General features: G+C 40.4%; 1 protein-coding gene and 1 long non-coding RNA gene across 5 annotated transcripts in view; one reads left to right on the top strand and one right to left on the bottom strand.

Annotated features, from left to right (window-relative positions):
- Window positions 1-8,611: 8,611 nt before the first annotated feature.
- Window positions 8,612-9,495, bottom strand: LOC118520027 (uncharacterized). The gene is made up of 2 exons (XR_013440725.1): window positions 9,325-9,495; window positions 8,612-8,897 (listed from the first exon to the last, which is right to left on the bottom strand). It is a non-coding gene; the product is annotated as an uncharacterized LOC118520027 (long non-coding RNA).
- A 124-nt stretch (window positions 9,496-9,619) lies between these two features.
- Window positions 9,620-24,871, top strand: part of PPP2R5E (protein phosphatase 2 regulatory subunit B'epsilon) — a 145,435-nt gene continuing 130,183 nt past the window's right edge. For 2 of the 4 annotated variants that reach the window (XM_078053794.1, XM_078053793.1), the window contains exons 1-2: window positions 9,620-10,239; window positions 12,437-12,600. In XM_078053794.1, coding sequence (XP_077909920.1) covers window positions 12,444-12,600 — 157 coding nt within the window. In that variant the 5' untranslated portion in view covers window positions 9,620-10,239; window positions 12,437-12,443. The remainder of the gene's footprint in view (window positions 10,240-12,436; window positions 12,601-24,871) is intronic. The other 2 variants (XM_036067736.2, XM_036067735.2) reach the window with 2 other exon arrangements.

Genomic DNA, 24,871 nt, shown 5'->3' with positions numbered 1-24,871 from the left:
TAAGCATCTGCCTTCGGCTCAGGTGGTGATCCCAGGGTCCTGGGACCAAATCCCGCATTGGGCTCCCTGCTCAGCTGGGAGTCTATTTCTCCCTCTACCCCTCCCCCTTGCTCATGATCTCTCTCTCTCTCTCTCTCTCTCTCTGATAAATAAATAAATAAAATCTTTAATAAAAATTTTTTTAAAAATTGAAAAAAAAAGAACCTGAAAATGTTTGGGGCACTTGGGTGGCTCAGTTGGTTAAGTGTCCCACTCTTGGTTTCGACTCAGGTCATTATCTCTGGGTCATGGGATCGAGCCCCGTGTGGGGCTCTGTGGGGCTCTGTGTTTAGCACAGAGTCTGCTTGAGATTTTCTCCCTCTGCCCCACCCTGCATGCTGGCGTGCACGTGCTCTCTGTCCTTTTCTCAAATAAATAAAATCTTTAAAAAAAAAAAAGAAACTTAAAAAATGTTCATATTCTTAGTTCATTAATTCTACCATTATAAATTTAGTTTGAAAAATTAAGGTGTTGTTAGTAGACAATCACTGTGTGTTATTTTGGGGCAATAACAGCAGAGAGCTCCCAACATTCATTTTGTGCAACATGACTGATATCCTGACCACAGCCGACTGGACTACCATAGGTACCTGACCTAAGCTGGGCCAGGGTCTCCTTCCGGGGATCCCAACTGAACTCCTGGCTGTTCTCTGGAATCAAGACAATGCAAACGTGAGGGCTTGATCTGCCATTTTGTGCCACATGGCCTGGCCCTCAGAGAAAGCCCCTTTGTAGTGTGACAAAAAATTGGAGCACAATCACAGCAAGAGACAGAAACCAAGAAAGACCCCAGAGTTTTCCTGGCCTGCTGCAAGTCCCTGCTTACTGAGGGAAAGTGCAGCCCTGCCCAGAACCTAAGAATTCCCCTATTTTGCTTACACTGGTTCCCATAAGTCCCTGGTAAGCCCCCTGTTGCTCTGACTCAAGAGAGAGAACCATGGATTCTGCCCTGTTTCTCAATATCCCAGCACTTAGAGAAGGAGCAGGAATATCCTAATTTCAGACTCTGACTCTGGAGGTGTCCTGGGAAGACGAGAAGAGATGGAAGGAAGAATTTAACATTGTTTTTTTTTTTTAAAGATTTTATTTATTTATTTGAGAAAGAGAACATAAGAGAGAATGAGAGAGAGAGTGTGCACAGAAGGTGGGTGGGGCAGAGGGAGAAGCAGACTCCCCGCTGAGCAGGGAGCCCAATGCCGGACTCCATCCCAGGACCCTGGGATCATGACCCAAGCCGAAGACAGCCACTTAACTGACTGAGCCACCCAGGTGCCCTGCATTGGTTGAGCACTTATTAATTAAATGAAAATAATCTATATGACTCACTTTGGATAGTTCCTGGCCCATAGTAAAGAATACCTTAAACAAACAAACACAAACAGGGTGCCAAGCCAGGAGTGAATGAGAGTTCTGAGTGTCACAAGGTTCAGCTTAAATATCATCTCCTCTTTTTCCCTTATTTTTTTCCATTTTCCCCTCTTGGTCACAAGATTCACTGGGCTCTGGGATTTCATAACAATTAGCCCTCGATCATAACATCTTATAAATACACCAGAGAGATAGTACTATGTCTTACTCAGAGTTGAATTGCCCCAGGGCACAAGGTAGGTAGGTACTTAAATGTTTGGAATGAATGCATGAGAGAAGGATTAAATAAAATAAAGAAAATTTGGTTAGGAAAGTTCTCCTGTATTAAGTGTTTGAAAGGCTTATTGACACGTACTGACCATGGTGATGAGGATTTCTCTTGAGGCGGAACATTTGCCATGGTCAGCCTACGAAACCAGTGACTTCTAGTTAATTATAAAGTTCTTTCCGCGAGAGGTCAAGACAGCTAGAATTTTATACTTTGACTGAATCTCTCCCAATGCTTGTTTTTCAAAAATACTTTTTCATAAGTACTTTGTTCCAGTTGCCAACTGGTTTGTTAACTGGGTCACTAACCTTCCCCCAAATCTGAGACTATAAGCTTTCTTGACTTAGAAGAACCATCAAACAAAACAGTTTCAAATACTTGAGGTGACTATGACCATTATCCTTGTTTTCAAAGCTCTTTAAACCTAAATTCTAAAAAAAACAAAAAACAAAAAAACTCTTTTGAAAAAGAAGGTTGACTTGGATCCATACTGCAACCTAACTCTACCAGCAAAGTGTGTTTCTCACCAAGACAGAATGGGGGTTCTTTGTTATTTTGGAGAGACACAAATATCAAGGAAAATGAGTGGAAAGCCTTCATGTTTTCTATATATTCTACACAGCACAAACCTGATTGTGTAGAAGATTTCCAGTGGGATAGGCAGTAAAATAGTTTAGAATTTCAGTGCCTTCTAGTCTTAACTCCTGCCTAGGTTCTGCCACTTACTAGGTGTATAATGTTGGAAAAGAAACTAAACTTTCTGTGTCTTGGTTTTTGCATCTGTAAAATGGGGCAAAAGTTCCTACACCAATGGGTTATTGCGAGGAGAATACGTACAAAATGTCTGCCATAGTTTCTGGCTCATAGTGTTCAATGAATGGGAGACCGTGTTGATGAGGACAGAAGACTTGGCCCATTGTTTCTACTTTCTTTTCTTTATGACCTTGTATAAGACATTTAACTTCTGTATCTTATTAGTCTCTCCTTCTATGAAATGGGGAAAATAGTAGCTTTATATTCAATTACTTGGACATATTGTTAGCAAACAAAGATTTAAAGACAGAGGCAACTTGGTACAGTGTAAAGAGGTCTGGCCCACGGACGCCTGGGTGGCTCAGTCATTTAAGCATCTGCCTTTGGCTCAGGTCATGATCTCAGGGTCCTGGGATCAAGCCCCCTGGCAGGCTCCCTGCTCAGCAGGGAGTCTGCTTTTCCCTCTCCCTTCCCTCCTTCCTGCGCCCGGCTCTTGCTTGCTCTCTCTTTCTCTCAAATAAATAAAATCTTAAAAAAAAAAAAAAAAAAGAGGTCTGGCCCTTGGAAGAACTGGGTTCAAATTGTGGTTCTACTAGTTACTAGCTGTGTGACACTGGATAACTTCTCTGATCCTCACGTTTTTTATTTATAAATTAGAAATACTATGTATCTACAGGGCCACCTGGGTGGCTCAGTCGGTTAAGCAGCAGACTCTTGATTTCAGCTCAGGTTACAATCTAAGGGTCATGAGATTGAGCTCTGCATGGGGCTTGTGGCTCAGTGGGGAGTCTGCTGGAGATTTTCTCTCTCTCTCCCTCTGCCCCTCTCCCCACTCACTCTCACGCTCTCTCTATCAAATAAATCTTAAAAAGAAATACTATGTATCTACAGAGTTAAGGTTCCAATTAAATAGCACATATGAAAGTGAACTAAATTGCTATACACGTTTGTAGATATTATTGCCAGTACCATACAAGATTGTATATGTGGTCCTTACTGGTTTATTTTGTAACAGTGTGCTCAGATTTAAGTTTTCACCCTCTTTTGGTTGTCTTGAGCTTTTAGAACATTTTAGCAGTAATTTACCCTATGTTCATAGGTTTTACTCTATTGATACCTTAAAAATAATGTTCTCTCTCTACGATAGAGAGATGAGAACCTTAGATGCAACATTCAACCATAGGCTGCATTTCCTGAAACCTGGCCTTGGTGTTTTAATGGATACAATAAAAACAACCTATTGAAAAGCGGCAGTTTGCTAAGAATAAAGCTCATTTTCTTGTTTGGTAGATCACTGCACTGTTTTTCCTCATGCAGGTGTATTTTAGGGGCACTTAATTCTAAAAGTATAATTCTTTTTTTTTTTTTTTTAAGATTTTATTTATTTGTCAGAGAGAGAGAAAGAGCACAAGCAGGGGAAGCGGCAGGCAGAGGGAGAAGCAGGCTCCCCGCTGAGCAAGGAGCCTAATGCGGGGCTAGATCCCAGGACTTTGGGATCACGACCTGAGCTGAAGGCAGATGCTTAACTGACTGAGCCACCCAGGTGTCCCTAAAAGTATAATTCTTAAGAATATCTGCTTTGAGTCTTAAAAATAAAAGCCAACAAATAAGTTAGACTTGATGAATTACATTAGGGAAGAATTCCCAGCAGGGTCACTTTAAATGGTTGCCTTTCATGCTTAAGATCAGATTTTGTCTAAAGATTTCATTTAGCACAACTCCTAGAAAACCCCAGATCCAGGGTCTAAGAGTAAACTGAGGCTTGGTGAGGTTAAGTGACTTGCCTGTGTATTATAAGTCAGGGTTCTTTTGGGCATGTTATAGAAATTCAACTCCAAAGTCACTTAAACAAAAAAGGGAATTTACTGGCTCATGTAATTGAAACTACCTTCAAACAGAACCGAATCCAGCAGTTCCAATTGTGTTGTTAAATCCTGGCATTGCCAAAGTTACCTCTACAGTATTGGATTCCTCCAAGGTGGAGGAGGAGGAGAGAGTTGGTGACATGTAGCTCCAATTTACATCCCTTCTGTGGTTTTTGTTCCAAGAGGAAGAAAGGTGTCCCTCTCCCAGCGTTCGCAGAGCAAATCTTGGGGAAGATCCAATTAATCTCCTTGGGTCCTGTCCCTATCTCTCTGTAGGGAGGAAGGAGATTAGCAGCACGGTTACCCGTCCACAAGGATCACATGAAGTAAGGGGTGTGGTCCTCCAAGGAAAGGCAGGGGTGGGCGGGAAGCAGATACCTACCACATCAAGTCTAGGCCATTACTAAGGGCCGGGCTAGGACAGAAATCAGGACCCTGTTCCTAGTGCAGTTCTGGAGGTTACAGAGAGGAAGAGAAATAGCTAAGTTTAGAGCAAAAATAGTTTGGGCCTCTTTTAAAGGAACGTCAATTAGAAATGAAGATAAAGCTCTGAAATGATGTTAAGTCAAATGACCGTTTTTTCACTTTTAGAAGTATATGGATATTGTAAGATGCAAATTCTTGTTATTGCTAATGAATGCTTTCACACACAGTCTATAATTTAGCATGGAAGTGGATTGAAAGGCATGCCTCATTTCCTTGCTTCTTGTTTTCTTCCTGTCACGATGGGGCATGCCGGAATGAAATTTCAAGGGAAAAAAACTTTCTTGAAGTTTCTAGATGGATAAAAACTATCAAAATACAAACGAAGTGGATGATTATGGTCATAACTAGTGTTTGTTGAGCAGTGAACATGTGCAGACACATGTCATGTAGTAAATGTATAACCTCATGTAAATCTGATGACCACCCTATGAGTTAGGAAGTGTTAGTCTGTCCACTTACAGTGTTAGTCTGTCCACTTACAGGCAAGGAAACCAAGGCTGTGACCAGTGAATAGTTTTTTTTTTTTAAAGATTTTTTAAAATTTATTTATTTGACAGAGAGATAGCACAAGTAGGCAGAGCGGCAGGCAGAGGGAAAGGGAGAAGCAGGCTCTCTGCTGAGCAGGGAGCCCGATGCGGGGCTCGATCCCAGGAGCCTGGGATCATGACCTGACCCAAAGGCAGCCGCTTAACCGACTGAGCCACCCAGGCGCCCCAAGCAGTAATAATTTGCCCCAGCTCCCGACTGTCTGAGCTGGGATTCTACCTCAGGTACTTCTGATTCCAGAGTCTGTGTTATCAGCATCGTGCTTATAATTAGTTATAGCTTTAGTTCATTTAATTGTGTAATTTAACTATTTTAAAAGCAAAATTGTTGCTTGTGGGTCATTATCTTGTTTTATCCTGTGCGAAGCAAAGTGCACCTGAAGCCGGCTTTCTCTTTCCCCATCAATGACATAGGGCCCCTCTTCCTGTCTTGATCCATCAGTGACCTAGGGTCTCTCACTGCTAGGTAGGAAACTGGAATACCTAAATGTTTTAAATCTCAAGTCATAATTATATACATTAATCACATGGAAAACCACAAATAACCTATAACCCAGAGGCGCATCTGAAAAGGCAACTGTACTATTTACAGTGTGACCCAAGTGGGGCGCCTGGGTGGCGCAGTTGGTTAAGTTCCGACTCTTGGTTTCAGCTTAGGTCCTGATCTTGGGGTTGTGGGATCGAGCCCCGCATCAGCGTCTGTGCCCACTGTGGAGTCTGCTTGAAATTCTCTTTCCCTCTCCCTCTGCCCCTCCTGCTCATGCTCTCTCTCTTGCTCTAAAAAAAAAAAAAAATCCTTAAATTGTGACCCAAGAAAATGTCACTGCTGAGGGCGTTGCCACTGTAGATAAATGTGGCTCAAAGAAATATAACCGCAGAGTCCTGTCTACACCAGCTGTGTAATTTCCTTGTTTTTCCAGAGAGCGGCTCTTGCCTCAGGCTTTTTCACCTTTCTTCCCTCTCAGCCCAAACCCCACTTCCCCAATACACACACCCTGGGCTAGTCCACCTCTATGATGATGTCTTATCAGTATAGGTCTTTTCCTCCTCTGCTGGTTGATAATTGGTTTGATGATGTTTCTGCTTATTATCTGATCCTTCTTTAGTTCACCAGTCAGCTACCATTTGATAGTCTCTGCCTTCTGGTCTCATCATGTGACTAGCCCGCCAGTAGATTCACGATAAGCTCAGCCTTGATATCTGGGAAGTGAGTGCTTTCATCTGATAGCAATGAAGTGTTTTGTCACTTGATAATGGCTTCCCAGACGACTGTAATGTATTCCTTTTTGTATTATCCAGAGTAACAAGTCTCCAAACTTTTTTGATCATTCATTCCTATCAATATATTTTTTGGAAGCAATTCTTAACCAAAGATATGTATATTTATTTATAAAGCACAAACATATGCTTTCATTTATAACTCAGTCACAATATATGCTTAGGGTGAAAGGCATTGTTAATGACAGTGGATATAAATCCTCATTCAAATAATCTCCCTGATGAATTTGACATATTTTTTAGAAAATTTGGTTAGATTAGATTGTTATTTTAACTTTGAAATGTGGCTGTCAAAGATCTAGTATTAGAAGTGTTAGTTCTGCGGTGTTTGTTTTCCTGTGGTTTCTTTGCAAAGGACCCTGGTAAAGTTGCTTGTCTGTTTTCTACAGGTTAGTTTAATTAAGCCTAGGTAACACCATCAGTAAATCCACTTAGTTGAACCTAGCAAATTGCGTAAGTCACTACCTGTTGACCGGGACTCACTGGGTGGGATTGCCACTGCCCACCCCTGGAATGGGTACTTCCACTTTTCCTTGAGGACCTCTCCTATGCTGTTCTAGGTCAAGAGAGGATTCTATGGGCTGAGTGCAGGGTCACTTATTCTGTATATAAAATACTAATTGATCTTAATGACTACTTTTCAATTAGAATTAAGCATAAGCAGATGTCCTCATATTCTATTCTTCTGCATTCCAAATGGATTGCCTTGTACTATTCCTGGAACATATACAACCCTGGCTTGCATGGACCTCCTTTAGAAAATATTGTCCAAGGAACAATTTCTCACATAGGCAAGGATGTTCCCATTTTAAAAGACCTGCTCATTTCAGTTACTCAGCCATTTTATAGAAAATGAGTTTTGAAATGAATTCTTTATAGAGATCCATAATTTTCAAGCAAAATCCCCACTCTGCAGAATGTGAAATGTTCTAAGCAACAGCTGTGAGCATTTCAAACGTGCACTACTCTTTGACGGTCCAACTGTTGCCAAGGGAAATGGAGTTGGCTTTAAAATCTTCCTTGGTTTTAATTCTGCATTTCCCTCAATCACAGATTGAGCAAAAAAGTTCTGCATGGCTGGGACACTGAGCTTTTCATGAAGACTGGCATATGAAATCGAGATGCAAAAATGTAGATTCTTGAAGGTAGGAAGGAGAATGGTATTCTAGCCAGTTTTATAAGGCCTAGTGCTGAACTTTGCAGGGCAAAAACGGGCACTATCTATACAGTGGCCAATCATCTGAAGTCAGTAGGGGGAAACTGCTCCTGCCTAAGAAAGACATCTTTTCCTGTTTCCCATTTGTTCAAAACCGATCTTTTAAAAAAATCTTTCAATGGCACAAAATTTTTTTTTCCACTCAAGATCCATTTATGGGAGTGTGAATAAGAATTTGCAACACCTGATTGTTAACACAGACAAGAAATCTATTTTTTTGTTGTTACTTGTACATATGGTATGTAGTTTTATTAACTGTATAGAAAACATGATAAAGTGCTGAGGGGGAAAAACTAGGCTACAGAAAAACATACAAAATTAAAGGAAAAAAACACTGGAGGGAAGTAGATCAAAATGCTAACAGGGGTTATCACTGGGTTGAGGGATTATAAATGTTAAAAAATTTTTTTTCATCTTCCAAGTTTTTTTTTTTTTTTTAAAGATTTTATTTATTTATTTGACAGAGAGAGACACAGCGAGAGAGGGAACACAAGCAGGGGGAGTGGGAGAGGGAGAAGCAGGCTTCCCGCCGAGCAGGGAGCCCGATGCGGGGCTCGATCCCAGGACCCTGGGATCATGACCTGAGCCGAAGGCAGACGCTTAACGACTGAGCCACCCAGGCGCCCCTCGTCTTCCAAGTTTTTAACAACTGGTGATCTGACATTTGTTTTTAGCATTAAGAATTTCTTTCTTCTTCCCCCAAGTCCACCCCAACCCACCCCCGCAAAAAGATGTACCTAGCGTGCATTCAAATGGAACGAGAGTCCCAAAAACATTATCTGGAATTGCACCGTTTGGGTTTGGGCTCACCAAGGAGGTAAACACATCTCTAAATATTTTATTACTTGATCTAGCTAGAGTTGAGTGAAATCTTCTCCATAAACTCTTTCGGATCCAATCTGCCAATTAAAATCTCGCAAACTCCTGCACTCTGGAGCTCGGTTTCCCTGCGCTCTGTGCAGCGGGAGGACCCATGCAGTCGATCCGGATAAATGATTGCAGAGCACAGGGACAGCGTTCCCACCTGCATGAGCTACACCGGCCTGGCCTCTATCAAGGCTTGCAGGAGCTTCAGGGAGCTGATATTCAAAAGAAAGGTTTAGGGAAAAGGAGACGAGGTGAGACAGAATTCGAAGCGATACCCAACCCTTGGCCCAGGCCCAGAGGTTCAGATTTCGGTGCCAGGTCACCCACAAGGTTCATGGGAGAGCGACTGCTGGGGGTTTCACAGCGTGCTGCAAGGGGCCCATTTACACAGTGGCGCACAGGCGCGGGCGGGAGATCTTATTTCTTTCTGCGCTTATTTCAGCGCTGGTACCGATCCTGAGTGGGACTCCTCCAGCCCAGAAGGGCCAGCCTAGCCGCTGAAGGGGGCGAATCCAAGGCCCAGGGGGCTCCCCCACCCTTAGCCGACCCTTGCCCTTGGAATCCTCTGGCTGAAGACCGCCGCCCAGAGAAGCCGCATTGCGTGGAAACCCACCCATCCCATTGATCTATCAGTCGCACCTCCCGGGTTTCACGAGCTCCTCAAAGGCCTAGCGGCTGCGGTGCTTCCCTACTCCAGGTTACCCACCCGCCTGGCGGAAGCTGCAGCAGCGCGGCCGGAGATCGCGGCTGCATCCGGGTCCTTCTCGCCTCAGCCCAATCCTCGGCCTTGTCTCTTCCCACCCTCCTGTTTCTCCGCCCCCCCGCCGCCAATCCCTGATCGGCTCTCAGTCGAACCTGCTGGCATGGGAGTGAAGGCGGACGCAGGCCAATGAGGTCTCGCTTCCCGCTTGAAGCCTCCAGTGAGTGGGCGCCGGAGGCGGGCGCTGCTGGCCAGAAGGTTCGGTTGCGCGTGTGCCATGGACTCAGCCGCCCGGTGATATTGACAATAGGAGAGAGAAAGGGGCATTGACGGGGACCCACCGCGGGTACCAAAGGGCGGCTCTGGCAGCGGCGGCTCCAGCTCCGGCGGCTCCTCCTCCTTCTCCTTCCTTCTCCTGCTGCCGCTGCGGATCCAGTCTTCCTCCCTCCCTTCCCCCCCTCCCCACGTCTTCGCCGCCGCCGCCGCCGGGTCCGGGGCAACGAGCAGAGGCGCCGCCCGTCGGGAATGTGAGCGAGGAGCCACCGGCGGAGCCGCAACGGGGTCGGTGCCGATTTGATGGGACGGGCCCGCGGGGGAGGATCGTGAGGCTGCCGCCACCGTCGCCGCCGCCGGAGCGCTGAGGTTCAGGTCCGGCCGTGAGGCCTAGAGGCGCCGCCGCCGCGGAACCGGAGGGACGCCGCGCCGGACAGCCGTCGCCCCGGGCTCCCTGTCGCTGTCCGGACCTCCCCCCGCACGTCCCGGTCCCGCCACCCGCCCCCGCTGCGGCCCTCACGCCGGTCTCCCGCCCCTCGAAACCACAGATCATCTTCGGATTCTTCCCCAGAAGCTTCAAGGTAACTTCGTCCCTCCAGCCCCTCGGCTCGCCCGCTTCCCTTCCTCTTCCCGGTCTTCCTCAGGAACCTGCAGGACACCGGCCTCGGGAAGGCCTGGCCGGGGCAGGCTAGGGGTGCGGAGGGGTGGGGTGTGGGAGAGGGAGCGCCCGTCCCACTTGTCTGATTTACCTGCAAATGCTTTTGACGATGCCTCCCATTTACTCTGCTCCCCTCCCTCCTCCCCCCCCACCTTCCGGCATTGGAGGCATATTCTTGTCCCCCTTTATCCACTGACGCGGGGCGGGGGGAAACCGGGGGGATTGGTGTAGTGAGAAGGATTCTGTTAACAGCTTATCTTCTCCAGGTCTGGGCGGGGGAGGAGGGTGGGAGCAAAGGGAGAATGTCAGCATCCCTGCAGACCAACCCCTTCCCTGTCTTTCTCCTCTACCCCAGCACCCCCATTTGGATTATCCTGAACCTCGGAAATGCCCCGTGCCCGCTGCTTAGACGATGATAAAGCTTTGGGCGTCCTGGTCCAGGGCGAAACCTGTTTCCACGGGCTTTACACGGACCCACTGCTACTGCAAGTTCAGTTCTGCAGCGCTTTAGGGTTGAGATCCTTGACGTTTATTCTGGGCCGCGGGCAGAAGGGGCAAATGATTTTTTAAAAAATGCTAGCAACAAATCATCTTTAGAGATGGGAGATGAGGAATAAAGAAGAGACAAAAAGAGTGATGGAGGAGCAGGATTTACCGAAATCTTGCGTTGTTAGGGTTAAATGGAATCTAAATAATTCACATACCACATTGGAAAAGCTGCCCCTAAATTCACAACATACAAATGAGATGTGGAGCTTCTTGCTGATGCAGTCATTGTGAAAAATTTTAACTGATCTTACTTCTTCCATAGTCATTCATAGTTTGCAATTCCATTTTGAATCTGTCACATTTTATTTAAGGCTAAATTAGGTAGATTTCTGAAAACTTTTTTTTTTTTTAAGAGAATCAAACAAGACTTCAGAATTCCAAACCTCAAGATCCAGTGTTTTGTTTGTTTGTTTTTTGTTTATATTTTTGTTATTTTTTTTACTTTGTTGGAATCCGGATAATCCAGATAACTTTTTATTCTTGCATGTTCAGGAAGAAACTCCCTTACCTTTTAACTTAGAGGTTAAAAAACACTTAATCTTATGTATTGGAATGACAGGTGAGTAATTGCATTTCAGTATTTCCCCCATATGCATTATTTTCATTCAAGTCTGCCATTTATCTTGCATGGAGCCTCAGTACCATGGAAATGATGGCATCTGTTTTAATTGGAGAATGAAATTGAGCTTAAGTCTTGTTACTTTTAGGAACTGGCCTTCATTTTAATAATTTGAGAGGGTTAAAAGAAATCTAACAGGACTGTTCTATCAGTTTGATGGAATGGAAGTTAATATCTGATGATGAACTTAAAGGGAACTCAACTTGGTTGTCTAAGTAGGGTGTGAATTTATGTTTTCATTTCAACTTTGGTGCACGATTTCCTCATAATTTTGTTTATTAAGCTTTAATAACTTAAGATGGCTTCATTCAAAAAGAAGACTTCTTTGAAATGCTTTTAATTATGCCTTTTATGTGTTCTGTTTAAAGTAATCTAACCTGTCCTCATTTGTGGTGTGGTATAGTTTATCATAGCTAACACAGCACATTGCCTTAAGTCATGCCTAGATAGTTTCAGTAGTTGTAAATTTCACCTTGCTGTGATACATTGGTGTAGATTCTTGAAGTACAATAAGGGTTTTAACTCCAGAGCCCATTTATAATATTAAATATCTTCGGAAAATGTATCGATGGAAGTTTTCCAGTGGCAGAATAGCTCCAAAATTACTTCAGGAATCTCAAGAGGAGAAGAGCTGTGCAGTTAGAAAATGAGTAGATGGCCTTGAAGACTTCTTCAAGTGTCAGTGAACATCTTTAATGCTTATCAGAGTGGGAGCAGCCCCATGCATTAGAACTACAAGATTGCTTATATGGTACTTAAATTCCTTCTGTTTATCATCAAATTTTCATGTTTCCCCATTGAACATACAATTTTTCTTAATTGATTTTATTTGCTTTCTTCATCACATACTCCCAATTTTCATGCATACTGTATATGGGAATTTTAGAATTTGTGTAATTCACATGTATGCTTCCACCTTGGGAATATGTTTATGATACCTCTTTCTCTTCAGTAGGGATATGTCCTCAGCACCAACTACTCCTCCATCAGTGGATAAAGTAGACGGATTTTCTCGGAAGTCCGTCAGAAAAGCCAGACAGAAGAGGTCGCAAAGTTCCTCACAGTTTAGGTCTCAAGGCAAGCCTATTGAGTTAACACCTCTGCCGCTGCTAAAAGGTAAGGCTCGTGACCAGGTGATGGATTCCTTTCCAGTTATCTTTTCATATCTCTATATATAATTTCCTTTTTGTAGAATTTCATATTTGTTAAAGTTCTGTGTTGCAAATTGAAGGGATGGGAGGTTTCAGACACGTTGAAGTTACTGTGTGTGGGCAGATATACCCACTTTCCTTCTTAAAGGACTCAGTTTAATATAAATAACTGGACAAATGAAAAGAAACCTGTTATCAGGGACATCTTTCACATTGATAAAGAGACAAACTGAATGCCAGAGAAGCTTTAAGATGCCTAGGTCTGTGTTTTTCATTTTTTCTTCTGTTGACAGTTAGATACATACATCGTATGTGATAACAGCTACAAATTTTAGAGTTTTAGTCACAGGAAGTAGACCTAGGAGAGGAGATGGTACCAGTAACTTGCGTATAGAAAATGATGTTTGAAAGAATTCATTTTTAAAAATCAAGAAAAAATTGCGTTTTCAGATAATATATGTAGAAGACATGATGATCATACTTAATACTACTTTTCTCTTTCCTTTGGAATGAATTAAGGACAAGTTTTTCCTATGAGATTTGCTCTTTCTAAATTAGACCTTTCAACTTTTGTTTGAGTATTATGTGGATACTTCTTGTTCCTTTTAATTTTCATTTGTTTGCTTTATGTTTATGAACAGACAGGTTGAAATACATCAAAATGTACCATTTATAGCATGGAAACTATCAGAATCTGCCTTTGAAAGTAGATTTTTATCTGCTGAACACTTAACAGTGAGGAGAAAGGGGATGTGAAAAAAACAGTGCACTTTCATAGCTCAGAGGAAATCAGAAAACCTGATTTGTTAATGAACATTTACTTCTGTAACAGTTTGTGAAATTAGAAGGTATTATAAGAAAAACTGGAGTTTGACTAGAAAATATCCTCAAAATTTAGCCTAGGATATTTCAGGCTTCTATTTTTCCCCATGTGAACTTTTTTTTAAGATTTTATTTAATTATTTGACAGAGACATAGCGAGAGAGGGAACACAAGCAGGGGGGAGTGGGAGAGGGAGAAGCAGGCTTCCCAGTGAGCAGAGAGTCTTATGTGGGGCTCGATCCCAGGACCCTGGGATCGTGACCTGAGCCGAAGGCAGACGCTTAAGGACTGAGCCACCTAGACGTCCCTGAACTTTTTTTTTTTTAGGGAGTTAGAGTCATAAATGAGTTTCTGAGGTTTATACTTGAAATTGGTGGAAACTAAATGAATTCTGATTACTATAAAGATGATATTTGTACTAGTTAGTAAAGATGAGCTCTTATGAGTTTGTGGGGGAGAAAATTTTAGCTAAAGGTTTTGCTAATGAAAATGAAAAAGTCTTTAGAGGCTTTAGGAGAAAAATGAAGAAAAAACTCTAGGGATAAAGCTAATCATGCTTGAAATACAAAGCTGAAAGGCGTGTAGATTCTTCAGTAACTTTTTAAATCGAAACTAGACATGTAATAGCTATTAGCATGTTTTTCTGGCAAAGGACTTTTTGAGGAAGCCAATAAAACTTTTTTAGGTTTAGAAAGAATTTTAAACTATATTATTGTTATATTCATTTCTTGGGGCTCAGGTAAACATTTAAATTAGAGCTGAACTGACCACTCATTGGTTTTGTGGGTAGTGAAGAGGCATGGGTGAGAAGAATTTGGTATTATTTTAAGATTTTGTTGTTCCTTATCTCATTTTTATTTTTATCATGGTAAAATATACCTAACAGAAAGGTGACCTTTTTAACTATTTTTAAGTGTGCATTAAGTGTGACGTTCAGTACATTTACATTGTTGTGCATCCATCACCACCATCCATCTCCAGAACTTCTTCATCTCCCCCAGCTGAAACCGTATCCATTAAACACTAACTCTCCACTCTCCCCTTCCCTTACCCCTTGGTAAGTAACCACCATTCTACTTTCTGTCTTGTTGAATTTGACTACTCTAGGTCGTTTTGTGACTGGATTATTTCCCTAGCATAACGTCAAGGTTCATCCATGTTGTAGCGTGTGTTAGAATTCCTTCCTTTTAGGCCTGAATAATATTCTGCTTTGTGTATGTACCATATATTATTCGTCCATCTGTCAGTGAACACTTGGGTCATTTCCACCTTTTGGTCATTGTGAATGCTGCTATGAACACGGCTGTACAAGTATCTCTTTGAGCCCCTGCTTTCACTTCTTTTGGGTACATGCCCAGAAGTGCAATTGCTAGATCATATATATTTAATTTTTTGAGGAATTGCCAGACTGTTTTCCACAGCAGCTGTACCATTTTACATTCTTACCATCAATGCACAAGGGTTCCAATTTCTCCACATCCTCACTAGCACTTGTTATTTTTTGTTTTTTTGATAATAGCCATCATAATGTGTGTGAAGTGGTATTTCATTGTGGTTTTGATTTGCATTTCCCTTATGACTAATGAATGATGTTGAGCATCTTTTCATGTGCTTACTGGCTATTTGTATATCCTTTTCTCGTTTTTTAAGTGAAGTCTGATAATATTGAAAAATTTCCAAGAACTCTGCTCTCCAGGAATATGATTTTTGTGAACTTGTGTATTTTGCCAGCGTGGGAGAATTGGAGAGTAACAGGACCATGTAGTACTAGATGTATCCACAGCTTAATTCCAGACAGAATGAAAGTGATTCTTGTGTAGTAAGCATGTTTTGGGAAAATATTCTGGAAAGCATTCCATAAATTAGATTTCCCTATCTATAGAATAACAAAGTGCAGTCAGATGTAGATTTCAGAAATGTTTATTTGCTCTTGATTTTTATAGAGAATATAAAAAGTTTGTTAAATGACATTTGTTTTTCTTACAATGGATTGAATTTTGTGTGTTGTCTTCTCACTAACTTTAGGAAGTAATTTATGGAATATAAAGAAAATATAGGAGGAATTTCTTTATTTTATTTTTTAACATTTCCTTAGGAGAAACCAGAATAAATAATGTGTGCATGCCAAAGGATAGTTATTGATGTAATTTTCTGTAGTATTGCTTTGACCAAATTGCAAGGTTTGAGTTAATTTTATTTGGCAGTATAATATAAATGGCAGTTGAATTTTGTGGGTTGCATTAAAGAATAAAGTAAAATTCAGGTCCTTAAGATCTTTAATTTTAGGGGAGTTTGAAAATGGAAATTGTATAATTTGTAAATCATCTTTTTAATACATAATTTTTGAAAATTGAAACATTGGGTATTCATTAATGATCACTTGTTTTGTGTGTATGCATTATCAGAATGTTTATTATGTGAATCATAATATTTGACTGACTTAAATGTAATACGGCCATTTGCATTTTATTTATTATTATTTTTATTTTAAAGACTTTATTTGAGAGAGAGAGGGACTACAGAGGGAGAGTGAGAGAGAGAGAGAGAGAAGCAGACTCCCTGCTGAGCAGAGAGCCCAATGGGGGTCTCGATCCCAGGACCCTGGGACCCAAACTGAAGGCAGACTGAAGGCAGATGCTCAACCACCTGAGCCACCCAGGCGCCCCTGCCATTAGCATTTTAAAAGTCTCTTCACTTGCAGAACTTAAAGTGAAAGGAAAGTTTCATCTTTTTTGTCTCTTTTCTCATAGGTGGGGTTTTGAAATTTATATCAACGATGTTACTTTCTACAGAAAGCAGTGCCAGCATATTGTTCTGTGTACATAGCTGGCTTGTCCTCAGCTACTTATAATAGAAATAGAGACATTTGAATTTTCTCCATCTTTATATACTTTTGAAAATGTTTCCAGAGAGTCCTAAAGTTTTTGAGCTTGAAGGACCTTTACTCAAGGGAAATTTAGTAAAGGTGTCAGTGCTTTATGTGAAGCCTTGGATGCTTTCCTTGTCCTACATGGCATGACACAAAGCAAGCCCTGACAGTTATCTATCTCAATAAGGACAGTTCAACTAAACACTTAGGGAATAGACGCACACGTATTTATCCTCCTCCTCATCATCATCATAATAAGTAGTACTTAATAATAAGTAGTAGTAGCCGTAGTAGTACTACCGGGTTCCGTAATTAGTTCTCTCCCCACCCCATCCTCCCATGCCCTGTTTTCCTTCTTTCTTTGACTTTAAAAGCTTATGTGAGTTTAGATTTGAGTGAAGTGTTTTTGAAAAGTACCACCTCTTTGAAGATGGGATTATAATGAGAGTGTGTCATTATTTCTAGCCTCATAATTCATTATGTTTTTGAGGCATTTTGCTAATAGTTCGGACATTCAGTATTAAACATTCCAAAAACTGTGATGACTGGAGATACTCTTCAGCAGAAACTCTGCCCTTGGTGTTAAAACTTTTAGATCAGTAACAGTGTGTTTCTATAAATTCCTTCTTTAATGAAAACCTTTTTTTTTTTTTTTTTAAGCTCTAGGCTTGTGATTCAGTTTACATTTTTATTTTTTAGGGTGACAGTTTGTGAGGATTTTAGAAATCCCAATTTAAAACTAGTGTTGATGCTTTTCTAATTTGTGGGTGGGATCATTCTTTTTCATCCATATCTGCTTTGTGTAGTGTGTAAAGAAGGAATATGCAGAAGTAATTCCCAGTTTTTATAATGGGTTAGTGCCCTAAGGTGGATTAGTTTCTTAATGAATAATGTCCTTTATTTTAGTGTTTACCATTTTCCTTGTACTGTACAGTGTCATATGGGGGAAAGCACATGGGCCTTGTTGCTTGCAAGACTCCTGGCTTACTCACTAGTTGTGTTCTCTGGGGCAAGTATGTTAACTCCCGAGAGCCTTGGTTTTCTTGACTGTCAAATGGGGATGATAATAATAGTCAATAGATGTGGCAGTGCCATATTCAATAAATACTAGCTACTGTTATTTAACTGGGATTTTAGAAGTTAAAATATGAATAATGTGGGATTATTATTTCACTTTTTATATTTTTTCAGCAAAAAATTGAAATTGGAAATTTCTCAAAAAACTGAAACAAGACCATAGTTTTGTGGGGATGAATCTTTTTCAACCAAAAAAATGCAAGAAACCGTTTGCAAATGTATTGAATTTAGTAGACTAGTTATTTTAAACGCCTTTATTTGGAGATCTTCACCGAATATGTTGGTATCCTGCTACATTTTTTAGTGTATTCTTTTTTAATTTATTAATTTTTGAATAGATAATGTAGTTATATGGTTCAGATCTCAAAAAATACAAAAGGATGTATAGTGAAAAATCTTTCTGACTTGGTTCTCCTACTTGCTCTTCCCAGAAGCAACCAGTCATGATATTCTGTAGAAGATAAAGACATTCTTGAACCCTTCATTGAATTTGAAATGCATTTTGCAGCCTGAAATTATATGCACATTTTGTATGTGTATATCCATTATTTATTTATTTATTTATTTATTTATTTATTAAAAGATTTTATTTATTTATTTGACAGAGAGACACAGCGAGAGAGGGAACACAAGCAGGGGGAGTGGGAGAGGGAGAAGCAGGCCTCCCGCAGAGCAGGGAGCCCGATGCGGGGCTCGATCCCAGGACCCTGATATCATGACCTGAGCCGAAGGCAGACGCTTAACGACTGAGCCACCCAGGCGCCCCTGTATATCCATTTTTTAAATGGGAGAATTACATAGTATTTTTCAGATTCTCAAACTGGTGTTTGAACCAAAAAAGGTTAAGAACCATTGATCTAGGTTGTACCTTAGATTAATGATGCATGTTCTTTTGACAACTAAATTGGCATGTGAGTGTGTGTGTGGTTTTAAGAAATAATCATAAGTTTTCCTTCTGAACTAGAAGAATATCTATAAGTTAATAGGTGTTAACACTCAGCTTTGCAGCCTTTGTGACAGTGTGGCAGTATTTTTCTTTTTGGGAAGAAATTATAAGATCTTGCACAAAACCAAATGTCAGTTGCACTGTTTTCATGTGTGAAAGATTATACTTAGTTGTAGTGAGGAGGTCTTTCATTTACTTTTAGGGGGAAATATTTTTTCTTTATATATCCTAATAGTTTATAGTATAGAGAAAATTCCCATACAGAATTGTATGTGGGCCAAAAGATACCGAGAATAAGCATACCGATTTATTAATCATTTAAAAGTAGGATAGCAAATTGCGTTCATATCCCATTTCATCTGAGTATAATTACTGCTTGGTTCTTAACCTTGGGTTTGTGGATTTCTGGTTGGGGATAGAATATGGGCATTGTGAATGGGCTTTCAGGTTCTAAGACCCTCCTAAAATTATATGTAAAGTTTCTGTGAGTGGGCATTTTTTTGGAGAACAGAGTTTACTGCTTAACTCAGATTCTAGAAGATTTTGCCCTACCATTCTTGCTCTTTCCCCATAGTTAAGAGCTTTTGGGTTAGACCAAAAGATTGGGAATTGTATTCTTATTTTCTGAGTATCATGTTAGCTGTATGTGTATACATACGCACTGGACACTTAACAGTAAACATGGTAAGCTATAAACAGAATTCATCATAATGTGGGTCTCTCCAGGATATGACTCAGCCCAGGCATAAAATATTGAGGTGTTAAATGAATCTTTTCATAAGGCGAGGTATCCTTTTCTACCTAGAACTTTCTTCCCCTGACTTAGTGTCATTCTTCAAGTTTCATCTAACCATGGGACTTTCTTAGGAACCGTCTCTCCTGACTTTTAAAAATAATCTTCTTTGAAGTTCCTATCAGTCTACCGTTTCTTGCATTGTATTTATAATCTGAAATTATTTTCTCTTTGTTAGTTCACTTGTGTGTTGTCTCTTTCTCCTGCCCTTTTAGAATATAATCTTCAGTGTAGAAATATTGTTTCTCTACCTCTAAGGCTTAGATCAGTGCCTAGTACATAGTTGGCATTCAATAAATATTTGTTAGTCAGTTAATTAACATTGTTAGTTGACATCTAAATTATTAGTAATAATAGTATAGGCATTTATTTTTTCTTCCTAAGTACTAAAATTTTTTCCCCAAAATCCAGGTCATGCAAGTTTTAATTTATAATTTACACAAAGTTATAAACTTATTTAATGAAGACTTTTTAAAGGATCAAATTGCTGAGTGTTCACTTAAAATCCTGAGTGAGGCCTTATGCTTTGGTAATTCCTAATGTCTCAGGTTAAGAACAGAAGTATCTTATGGAGAGAGGATGGAGTGGATTTTATGTGTGACATACTAAGAGTGATTCCTTTTACTTAGGGGACTCATCACTTGGCGTTTTGCAGCAGATGTTAAATACAGTGGAACACATTTTTTCTGCTGATGTTTGAGGACTGAATTGTGGGCTAATCAAATCACCAGACTTTCTTTCTTTACATAGTTTAAGAGGGAATAGCATATCTGAATATTATAATGGGCTTTCAGAGCAGGGTTTTATGGTTAAATTTTCTCATCTTTAAAACTTGTTTTATAATAATGTTAGCTCTTAATATTAATTAGATTTTGTAGTGCTTGCGGAACAGTAAAGTTTCTAGATATTTCTAAAAGGCTGGGTAAGGTAGTTCTTTGGTTTGTTTGCAAATGATGGCATAACATCCTTTTTTACTACTTAAAACTACTTTTCTACCCTTCGTATTTGCAGATTTTCTGAAAACAAACATGGGATCTTATTTTTATGTTACAGTAGAATTAAACATGATGAACATATTGATTGGACAATGTAATAATATTATTCTGTTATTATATTTTTGCCCAATATGTAACAATAAATACCTAATATATATAACATACGTTATCTAAGTGAGGCAGGTGGCCTCCCTGAGGTAAGAATGGAGGCCCTGGCGTCGCACACCCCTATGTTTGAATTTTGAGGCTATTCATACCTGTGTGACTTCTAAGCAATGTTATCTTTTATCTCCCAATTGGGAGAGTATTAGAACCCACCTCATATAGTCAGATTAAGTGCCATAAAGCAAATAAAACATTTATCTCAGTGTTGGATACATAGTAGGGGTTGAAGAATATTAATTGTTACAATTGCAGGAAAAACTATAATAAAAAATGCTTACCTGTGTTTTCAGTTGATTTCTATTCTCTTAATACTTTACATGGATTATTTCCATTTAAGGAAGAAAAATATGGAGCATGTAGACCTGTGCGAATCAGACTTTTAAAGCCAAAAGGAGAACTAGTTCTCACGGAACAGTCTCTGCATTACTATTTAGTTAACATCAGCTTCAGACTGGCTTCTCATTTCAGGAATAAGAACATAAAGTGGCTAATGTAATTATTTCCAAGGGAAATTCCATTCGTGAAGGGTTACCAGGTAAAATTATTGTTTGATAAGCTTATTTTGGATGCCATCTACTAGGATAGGATCTCTAATCTTTTGTTGTCGTTGCTTACTCATATCAGTAAAAATAACATATTTGTTTATACATTGTATACATGTGCTGTTATACAAATACAATGCACATTAAGAAAATACACAAATGTAGAAAGTTAAAAAAGATGATATTGAAATATAAAATGTATAGATGATCTAATACTTAATTTTGGTACCTCCTTTTCCTTTACCCAGCCCCCCAAACAAATGCACTGGCCCTGAGCACGTCTTTGTTTTGAGATTTTGCTTGGGAGAGAGAACCTCTTCAGCTTTAGAGCCTTATTTTGTAGCATTTTGTTTTAAGCCAGAGAGATGTGAAGAATGCAATGAGAAAACTTTTCTTTACATTCTTGAGGTTTTTGTCCAGGTTTTTAAATTTGTTGTACCTTTTTTTTTTTAAAGATTTTATTTATTTATTTGAGAGAGAGAATGAGAGAGCGAGAGAGAGCACATGAGAGGGGGGAGGGTCAGAGGGAGAAGCAGACTCCCTGCTGAGCAGGGAGCCCGATGCGGGACTCGATCCGGAGACTCCAGGATCATGACCTGAGCCGAAGGCAGTCGCTTAACCAACTGAGCCACCCAGGCGCCCAAATTTGTTGTACCTTAAAGAAACAAAATCTCAATTGAAGATTTTGCCAGTTTAAGAAGTATCATAGATGATTCTTTGTTGACAGCTCTTACGTTGCTGTTGTTGGGTGGGTTTCAGAGGGCCCTTGACTCTCTTGAAATTCCAGGCAGTATTTTGTGTCTCTGGGCAGAGGTTGTCATTTTTCTGGACAAAGGGTTCAGAGCTTTCATGAGATTCTCAAAGGAGTTTCCCTGAAGGCTAGGAGCTACTGCTTTGGGTGGTGGGCATCGGTTTCCTCACTTGAGAGAATTTCTCATACAGTCCCTTTCTGTAGAAGGGAGATCTCTTGACAAAAAACTTCTGCATGTCTCTCCTGACCTTTAGTTCTTTTTGATACCAAACAGAATTTTTTTTTTTTTTTTGTGGGCACCAAAGCAAGGTTTATTGAGTAATAGCAAAGTGATAGTACAAAGCTCCTGAGGAGGGAGGGGACCCGAGAGGGTGCCCCCAAACAGAATTTTTAAAGGTGTTTGAAGATAGAAGTTATTACATGACTCCTGTGTGGTTGTTTGGAACTTTTTGATCAGTATCATTTGAAAAATTAAGCTGAGTAAATACTACCAATGGTAAACTTGAATGTACCTGTAAAAAAAGCATTTATTCTGGAAAAGCTGTGGACCTGGAAGAAGCCAGGAGGAGAAACTCAAGTTATCTTCGCTGGTAAAGAAACAGTTTAGCATCCAACGAAGGAGAAGAGAAGCAGCGTCTGTAGGTTCCACTGTGTACCAGGTGATGTACTACATGGTGTCACATTGAGGCTTCCCAACAGAACCAAGAACAAGGGATATTTGTTGTTAACGGAGGCTGTGTAACTTGCTCATCCCTTCAGAGAGAGCCAGGATGGGGGACCCCAGGCCTGTCTGGTTCCAAAGCCAGTGCCTTCTCTCTTTATGTGTATGAACATAGGTGAGCACTGGAGCTAACCACCATCTTGCTCATGCTGTACTAGGTTGATTTACCAAGTAAACCATTTTACTACCTCTTGCAAGAACCTTGAAAATTGTGAGGAGACTGATGATGAGGAGAGAAGTGGAGAAGAGAAGAGGACTAGCAGCCAGGCCTGTAGCAGCACTGTGGGTGGTGGGTGGTGATGGAAAGAATCATGGAAGAGCAGCAGGCCTCAGAGTTGGCTCTTTAGAAAGGCCAGGCATGCTGCCAAGAGGCAGGCAGGAAGGGTAGCCAGTACTTCATAATGGCAAGTGTGTGTGTGTGTTTGTGGGGGGGTGAGGGGGAAGATGCCACTCTGGATCCTGTGGGACTCACGCTATCACGATAAAGTCACGTCAGTCATGGAATGGTTTGGGTTTGGTAAACTGGTAGCAGTGTGGCAGTGGTGTTCTTTGCCATTCATCTTTGTATCTTTGGGAACTAGCTTAAGTAGGAAAGAGTGTGGGCTCAGGTCTAGGTGATAATCTGGCTTTGTGAACTGAGCTTAGTTATTTAACATCTTTGGAGCTTTAATTTCTACTTTCGTCAAATGGGACTCACAATTCCCAAGGTGGTCGTGAGGAGTGAGATAATGTAGGTAGGTTGCCTAAGGTATGGTTGGTTGTGTAATAAATATTCCTTCCCTTATCTTTCTGTCTGTCATTGATCTTTCTTTGAGTCGCTCCTAAGGACCTAGATCTTGTTTCAGATCTTGTGAGGGAAGAGATCTGGCAAAAGTTCATCCATTTATGTAGGCATCATGAAGAACTTTTACCTTATGATGATGTTGCATTTTAATTTAATTAATTCATGGTCGCTGGTGCCTGGAACACTGTTCAAAGTAAAATGTTAAAACATTAAAAAACATGGAGAAAATTGGGGGTTGGCAGCATTTCAGGAAAAGTACTATCTTCTAATAAGGAAGATAGAGGCTTTGGAATTAGCCTTTTACTGGAGTGCCTCAAGAAGACAATATCTGGAAATGGAAGGAGATACCTCCTTTGCCATTTGTTATAGGGAATTCAGAGTGAGTTCAGGCTCCTGAGGAGCTACCTATCTTACATTAACAGTTTGGAAATCCTAGCAAAAGACACTTTTCTTTCTGAATGAATATTTTGAAATCAAGGACATTGGTAGTAAAAAGGAAGTTCCTTTTGAGAGTCAGAAGCCTACTTTGTTTCATTAAGTTAATTTTTCAGAAAGATAGTGATGCATCCAAAGGACTGGTGTTTTTCCCTCATTTGTGAGCCAAAGTCAAAATGAAAGCAGATTTGAACAAAGCACTTCTTAAAAGTAAAAGGAAGTGTCGGTACTCTGTACTGCGCTGTTTTCATGCATCCTTCTGTCTTTGCCTCTTCAACTCCATCTGCATCTGTTATAACTAACTAGTATTCTTGATGGTAACCAGTCATCTAGAAGTAATATTCATTTCACTTTAAGAAAACTTAAAAGACATCATTTTAATCAAAAACAGTTGAGTTGAAGTTCTGAAACTCAGTAGATCTAAAATTTATCTGACATGTGGCTGGCTGCACCGGGAGATCTGCCTCTAAGGTTTCAGGCATAAGTAGCTTTGACATAACCTTTGGCTGCTGAGGAAACTTCGTGCTTTACTACCTAGATTTAGTTATTTCTTAAAGATGTTGGATAGAGCTATATTTTGTTGTATTTAGATTTATATCTTAACATGTAAAAGGCATTTCAACTAATGGTGGAATTTATTTAGGCTTTTCTTGTTCAGTGGGATGTTCTAGAAATAGGCTTAGGAGCGGCAGACTCTGTACTCATACTCTCGAATTATGATGAGGCTTCAATGAAATGAATTGTGTGCAAATATTTTTCAAAGTGTGTATGAAGGAAACCGCTCTAAAAGGAGTCTATATATGACCTGGCTAAACAGTCTCCTCCAAGAGCCTTATAGTCTCATTTTTGTAATTGTTCTGTGGGCTGTGTGATTCACTTCATTCACTCATCAGATTTCTGCTGAGCGGTATGGTGCACGCACTGCCCTGGCAACACAGTGGTGAGCGAAACAAGAAGGTTGATGTGGTTCTTCTTCTCAAAAGGCCATTGTAGCTGGAGGTCAGAGATTGATGGGGCTACTTAGGTTGTTGGAGCCAAACCATTCTGGCTGGGTTGAAGTTTGTCCTTGATCCTAGGAGCATTTGTACGTATCTGTAAATATACGGTCGCTGAATATAAAAATCACCCATAAATCCCCTACCGAGTCATGGAGAATAATGTTTTCCCCTCGTGTTTATATATTCTTGTGTAAGCTTAAAATTGTTTTTGTTCTATAGAATACTTAATAGTGTTATAATTACTTTGAGATATTTGGAGTTGGAATTTTAAAACAGTCTCTTGTTATGGTAACATTGTGCTTGTCATTTTATAATACTGAGGTTTCTTCGAAAACAAC

The sequence above is a fragment of the Halichoerus grypus genome, chromosome 8, assembly GCF_964656455.1.
Source record: "Halichoerus grypus chromosome 8, mHalGry1.hap1.1, whole genome shotgun sequence".
In the NCBI taxonomy this organism is placed as follows: Eukaryota; Metazoa; Chordata; class Mammalia; order Carnivora; family Phocidae; genus Halichoerus; species Halichoerus grypus.
Note: the sequence above shows the minus strand (reverse complement) of the source record. Positions and strands in the feature narration are given on the sequence as shown.